At 47.6% G+C, this 6,363-nt stretch overlaps 1 protein-coding gene across 1 annotated transcript; it reads right to left on the bottom strand.

The window, feature by feature from the left end:
- Nucleotides 1-3,759: 3,759 nt before the first annotated feature.
- On the bottom strand, nucleotides 3,760-4,152 carry LOC142663775 (histone H2A type 1-like). The gene has a single exon (XM_075842609.1). The coding sequence runs from the start codon at nucleotides 4,150-4,152 to the stop codon at nucleotides 3,760-3,762; it is 393 nt and encodes a 130-aa protein (XP_075698724.1).
- Nucleotides 4,153-6,363: the final 2,211 nt, after the last annotated feature.

Raw genomic sequence — 6,363 nt, 5'->3', positions numbered from 1 at the left:
GTTCTTTCATTTTAGCGGCATTATGTGCCTGTCCCTTCATTTTAGCGGCATTATGTCCCTGTTCCTTCATATTACCGGCATTACGTCCCTGTTCCCTCATCTTACCGGCATTTTGTCCCTGTTCCCACATCTTACCGGCAATATGTCCCTGTTCCCTCATCTTACTGGTTTATGTCCCTGTTCCTTCGTATTACCGTTATTATTTCCCTGTTCCTTCATATTACCAACATTATGTCCCAGTTCATTCATATTACAGCCATTTTGTCCCTGTTCCTTCATATTACCGGCATTATGTGCCTGTTCCTTCATCTTACCGGCATTATATCTCTATTCCTTCATATTATTGGCATTACGTCCCTGTTCCTTCATATTACCGGCATTACGACCCTGTTTCTGCATATTACCGGCATTACGCCCCGGCTCCTTTATATTATCGGCATTATGTCCCTGTTCCATCATATTACCGGCATTACGTCCCTGTTCCTACATATTACAGGCATTATTTGCCTGTTCCTTCATTTTACAGGCATTACCTCCCTGTTCCTTCATATTACAGGCATTATGTCCCTGTTCCTTCATATTACAGGTATTATGTGCCTGTTCCTTCTTATTACCGGCATTATATCCTTGTTCCTTCATATTACCGCCATTATGTCCCTGTTCCTTCACCCAACTTCATGCGTTCGTGTGATGAAGTGAGTCCTAAGTATAGACAACGAACAGTTTTAGTGTTAGTACGAAGTAGAAATAGGTGCTTTCTGTTTCCTGTCATTATATTGCCAGCAGCTCGATTATACCAGCAGTCTGGCAAAGTGAGATACAAGACAATGCAAGTCGATACTTATGTGGAACTTAGTGCTACAAATTGGTAGTTTGTTTTGAAAATCTCGTAACATTTGTAGCAATGAGAGCAGCTTGGAAAACACGGCCCCTCCAACATTGGTTTTTGCGCTTGAAAAATGCCGTATCAGCTTGTCATTTTTCATTCATTGAAAGCGTCTCATTAAATGTTGCTCTGCAAGAAACTGCACGCGTTACTGTAATAAAGTGAGTCCTATATAGGGACAGCAGACTGATTCATTATTACTACTAGAGGTTAACAGATTTATTGCCAGCAGCCTTATTAATCCCAGCCGTCCGGCAGAATGAGATACGAAGCAATACGAGCCGATACGTGTGTCAAAGTTGGTCCCAGTAACAGATTTATGGTTTGTTGTAAGAATCTCGTAACATTAGTAGCAGTGACAGCAGCTAAGAAAACACTGGCCCTCTCTCCAAGGATTGCGGAAAGCACGTTGCCCAGCAGCAAGCTGGACGCCGAAGAAGCAACACCGCAAGTCAGCTGTTTGATCCACTGCTCGTGCGGATATTCAGCAGTGAGTTTCTGCCACTCCTGTACATGCAGGCATCGGCACAAACGGCGTCCGGCAGCGCCGCTACGAGGATGTGTTTTCCTGCCGGAGGATCACTCAGCAGCAAGTATAGCACTAAGGCACTCTTTCCCTTCAGATTAACATTCCCTGGTCTAAGACGGAATTCAGTCAGCTGCTTCTAGGACGCTATTAGGGGACACACTGCGGTCCACATATCCGGCTCCTCACTGGAAGACCGACGTGATACTGAAGCCCCTACCCCCGTGTATATAGAAGTAGAAGGTCGCTGCTCAGATTATAAACGAGCGGTCACCAGCAGACATCATAGCTGATCTATAGATGATGTGGCGGCTCTGAGAAGAGCCTTTGTGTTGTGTAAGATGGAGCTGAGCAGGAGCGGAATTAACCTCCGAAGCCGTAGAGTGTGCGGCCCTGGCGTTTGAGCGCGTACACCACGTCCATAGCGGTGACGGTCTTCCTCTTAGCGTGCTCGGTGTAGGTGACGGCGTCACGGATGACGTTCTCCAGGAAAACTTTCAGGACGCCGCGTTATTACCGTATTATGTCCCTGTTCTAGCGTGACCAGAGACTGCTCCTCCAATAACCAGGCAATTACAATAACGACTAAACACACTAGAGTTTGCGGCTACAATAACCTTGCACCAAAAAAAAGAAACAACAACGTTTGCTCCACCTGTATTACAATAAACCAGAACAGACGAGCAACTATAGTTTGCTTCAGATGTAATACAATAACCCCGCACAGAATAGACACCAGAGTCTACTTCCATCTGTATTACATCAATACGTATGTGCTGGGTTTTATGAATACAGGTGAACAGATTCTAGTGTACTGTAACAGACAGGACATTAGAGTACGCTCCACCTGTATTACAAGAACCCAAGTCCCAGCACATACAGTACGCTAGAATCTGCTCCACCTGTATTACAATAACCCAGCACAGGAAAGACACCAGCGACTGCTCCTTTCGTAATAGTATGACCAGGCACAGACAAGACACCATAGTCTGCTCCACCTGTATTCAAATTACCCAGCACAGACAAGACACCATAGTCTGCTCCACCTGTATTCAAATTACCCAGCACAGACAAGACACCAGAATGCTCCTATTTTACTACAATGAGCCGGAAAAGACTAGAACTAGAGCAGGGGTCTCAAGCACTCGGCCCGCGGGACACAGAGCCGCTAATACAGGCTCTGCTCCGGGACTCTGTGGAATTCCCTGACATCGCTGTCCATATCTGGACAGTGTTGTCATAGTCTTTCCCAGAGCGGAGTCCCTGGCAGAGCGCTAGTATAAGCTCTACTCCGGGATTCTGTGGAAATCCCTGACATCGCTGTCCATATATGGACAGTGTTGTCATGGTCTTTCCCAGAGCGGAGTCCCTGGCAGAGCGCTAGTATAGGCTCTGCTCTGGGACTCTGTGGAATCCCCTGACATCGCTGTCCACATAAGGACAGTGATGTCAGGAGCACAGCTGGAGTCCCAGGCAGATTGCTAGAATCGACTCTGCTCTGGGACTCCTGCTCTGGGCAAGCCCCTGACATCACTGTCCATATAAGGCACTGTGGCAGCATCTACCGAGGGCACCGTGGCAGCATCTACCGATGGCACCGTGGCAGCATCTACCGAGGGCACCGTGGCAGCATCTAGGGGTGTGTGGCATTATCTACAGAGGGCACTGTGGCAGCATCTTTAGAGGACTCTGTGGCACCATCTTAAAAGGGGCTGCCCAATCATGACATTTGTGTGTCTGCCAAACGCTTAGCGACACTTGATTGCTGAAATGCAGCCCGTCAACTTCTATTTATTCATATATGTGGCCCACTTACCCGGCCGAGTTTGAGACCCCTGAACTGGAGGCTGTTCCACTTGTATTACAATTACTAGACGAGACACTAGAGTCTGCTGCTACTCTTCTACAATAAACCAGCACAGAGAAGACACCAGTCTGCTCCGCCTGTACTACAATAACTTGATAGAGAACACACTTCAGTCTGCATCACCTGTATTACAATTACACGACATACACTCAAGACACCAGAGTCGTCTTCACCTGGACCAATGAGGACGGCGCCACCATCTACACGAGGCAATAGTGAATGTAAAGGTCATGAGTAACGCAGCAGTTCTGCACCCCCCAACCTCCCTACGGCTTCCTCTTCAATGTTTATCCCAGCGGTATATGAACTCATAATGGAGGTTGTCGCCCCCTCCTGCTGGCTAGTGCTCTGTACAATCAGAGCCACTTATCTGGCGCAGAAAGTTTACATATCGGAGATCAGCGGTGAGAGCTCTGTTCTAAGGACCATGTGGGCGGCTCTTAAAAGAGCCTTTGTGGCTAAATGTGGGATAAGCGGCGCTCACTTGCTCTTGGCGCTTTTGCTGCTCTCGGTCTTCTTGGGCAGAAGAACGGCCTGGATGTTGGGCAGGACGCCTCCCTGAGCGATGGTCACACCACCCAGCAGTTTGTTGAGCTCCTCGTCATTGCGCACGGCCAGCTGCAGGTGACGGGGGATGATTCGAGTCTTCTTGTTGTCCCGGGCGGCATTTCCGGCCAGTTCCAGGATCTCAGCGGTCAGATATTCAAGCACAGCTGCCATGTATACCGGAGCGCCGGCGCCGACCCTCTGAGCGTAGTTGCCCTTGCGGAGAAGTCTGTGCACACGACCGACAGGGAACTGAAGTCCTGCCCGGGATGAGCGGGTCTTGGCTTTAGCCCGCACTTTGCCTCCTTGCTTTCCTCTTCCAGACATCTCTATTATCTGATCAAATCTAACGACTGCGCTCCGACCGTCACTTCTTATACCCAGATGGAGCAGAGGGCTTCTTCTCTGATTGGCCGCATCTAAAACTTGTATTCAGCGCCAGACACTGTAGCCAATGAGGAAGTAGAATATTTCTATAGACTCGCAGATAACACCACGCCCCCTCCTCCGTCTCTACCAATAGGAACATCTCCCGCCTGAACTCGAATGGAGCAGAAATAAAGCAGCAGCGGCGGATTCTTCTCATTAGGCTCCAAGTAATGTGCCCCGTCCCTGCAGTAAGAACCCAAAGGCTCTTCTAAGAGCCCCCACCAAGTATACAACAGAGCTGCCGCCTCCATCTTGTGCTTATTCGTGCACATGTCTTTATTCCCGCTGGTCTCCCATGTCTGGAAGAGTCGTTCAGTCCGTGCAGCCGCTCCTTCATGCTGCAGGATATGGGGGGACATTCCCGGGTGTGATAGCGCAGAGCTGTTGCTGCATTAGGGGCTTGTTATCTGCGGGCTGCACGGGCTGATTCTTCTCCATCCAACGATACCGTGAAACGCACAATTCCAACGTCCGCTGCCAATCTCCAGTATAAAGGTGGTGACGTACAAACATGTAACACGTCTTTATTACATCCGTATTGTTCCCGAATTACCGGCATTATGTCCCTGTCCTCTCATGTGACCGGCATTATGTTCCTGTTCCCTCATATTACCGGCATTATGTCCCTGTCCTCTCATGTGACCGGCTTTATGTTCCTGTTCCCTCATATTATCGGCATTATGTCCCTGTCCTCTCATGTGACCGGCATTATGTTCCTGTTCCCTCATATTACCGGCATTATGTCCCTGTCCTCTCATGTGACCGGCATTATGACCCTGTTTCCTCATATTACTTGCATTATGTCCCTGTTCCCTCATCTTCCAGGCATTATGTCCCTGTTGCTTCATATTACCGGGATTATGTCCCTGTTCCCTCCTTTTACCGGCATTATATCCCTGTTCCTTCATATTACCGGCATGGCATCCCTGTTCCTTCATATTACCGGCATTATGTCCCTGTTCCTTCATATTACCGGCATTATGTCCCTGTTCCTTCATATTACCGGCATTATGTCCTTGTTCATATTACAGGCATTATGTCCCTGTTCCTTCATATTACCGCCATTACGTCCCGGCTCCTTCATATTATCGGCATTATGTCCCTGTTCCTTCATATTACAGGTATTATGTCGCTGTTCCTTCATATTATCGGCATTATGTCCCTGTTCCTTCATCTTACAGGCATTATGTCCCTGTTCCTTCATATTAGCGGCATTACGTCCCTGTTCCCTCATCTTACCGGCATTTTGTCCCTGTTCCCACATCTTACCGGCAATATGTCCCTGTTCCCTCATCTTACTGGTTTATGTCCCTGTTCCTTCGTATTACCGGCATTATTTCCCTGTTCCTTCATATTACCAACATTATGTCCCTGTTCCTTCATATTACCGGCATTACGACCCTGTTTCTTCATATTACCGGCATTACGTTCCTGTTCCTTCATATTACCGGCATTATGTCCCTGTTCCTTCATATTACCGGCATTATGTCCTTGTTCCCTCATATTACCGGCATTATGTCCCTGTTCCCTCATATTACCGGCATTATGTCCCTGTTCCTTCATATTACCGGCATTATGTCCCTGTTCCCTTATATTACCGGCATTATGTCCCTGTTCCCTCATATTACCGACATTATTTCCCTGTTCCTTCATATTACCGGCATTACCTCCCTGTACCTTCATATAACAGGCATTACGTCCCTGTTCCTTCATATTACAGGAATTATGTCTCTGTTCCTTCATATTACAGGCATTATGTCCCTGTTCCTTCATATTACAGGCTTTATGTCCTTGTTCCTTCATATTACAGGCATTATGTCCCTATTCCTTCATATTACTGGCATTATGTCCCTGTTCCTTCATATTACAGGCATTATGTCCGTTCCTTCAAATTACATGCATTATTTCCCTGTTCCCTCATCTTACCATCATTTTGTCCCTGTTCCTTCATATTACCGGCATTATGTTCCTGTTCCTTCGTATTACAGGCATTATGTCCCTGTTTCCTCATCTTACCAGCATTATGTGCCTGTGCCTGTTCCTTCTTTTTACCGGCACTATGTCCCTGTTCCCTCATCTTACCAGCATTATGTGCCTGTTCCTTCTTAT

Source organism: Rhinoderma darwinii, chromosome 11 (assembly GCF_050947455.1).
Source record: "Rhinoderma darwinii isolate aRhiDar2 chromosome 11, aRhiDar2.hap1, whole genome shotgun sequence".
Lineage (NCBI taxonomy): Eukaryota > Metazoa > Chordata > Amphibia > Anura > Rhinodermatidae > Rhinoderma > Rhinoderma darwinii.
The sequence above is the reverse complement of the archived record's forward strand: the minus strand, read 5'-3'. Positions and strand labels throughout refer to the sequence as shown.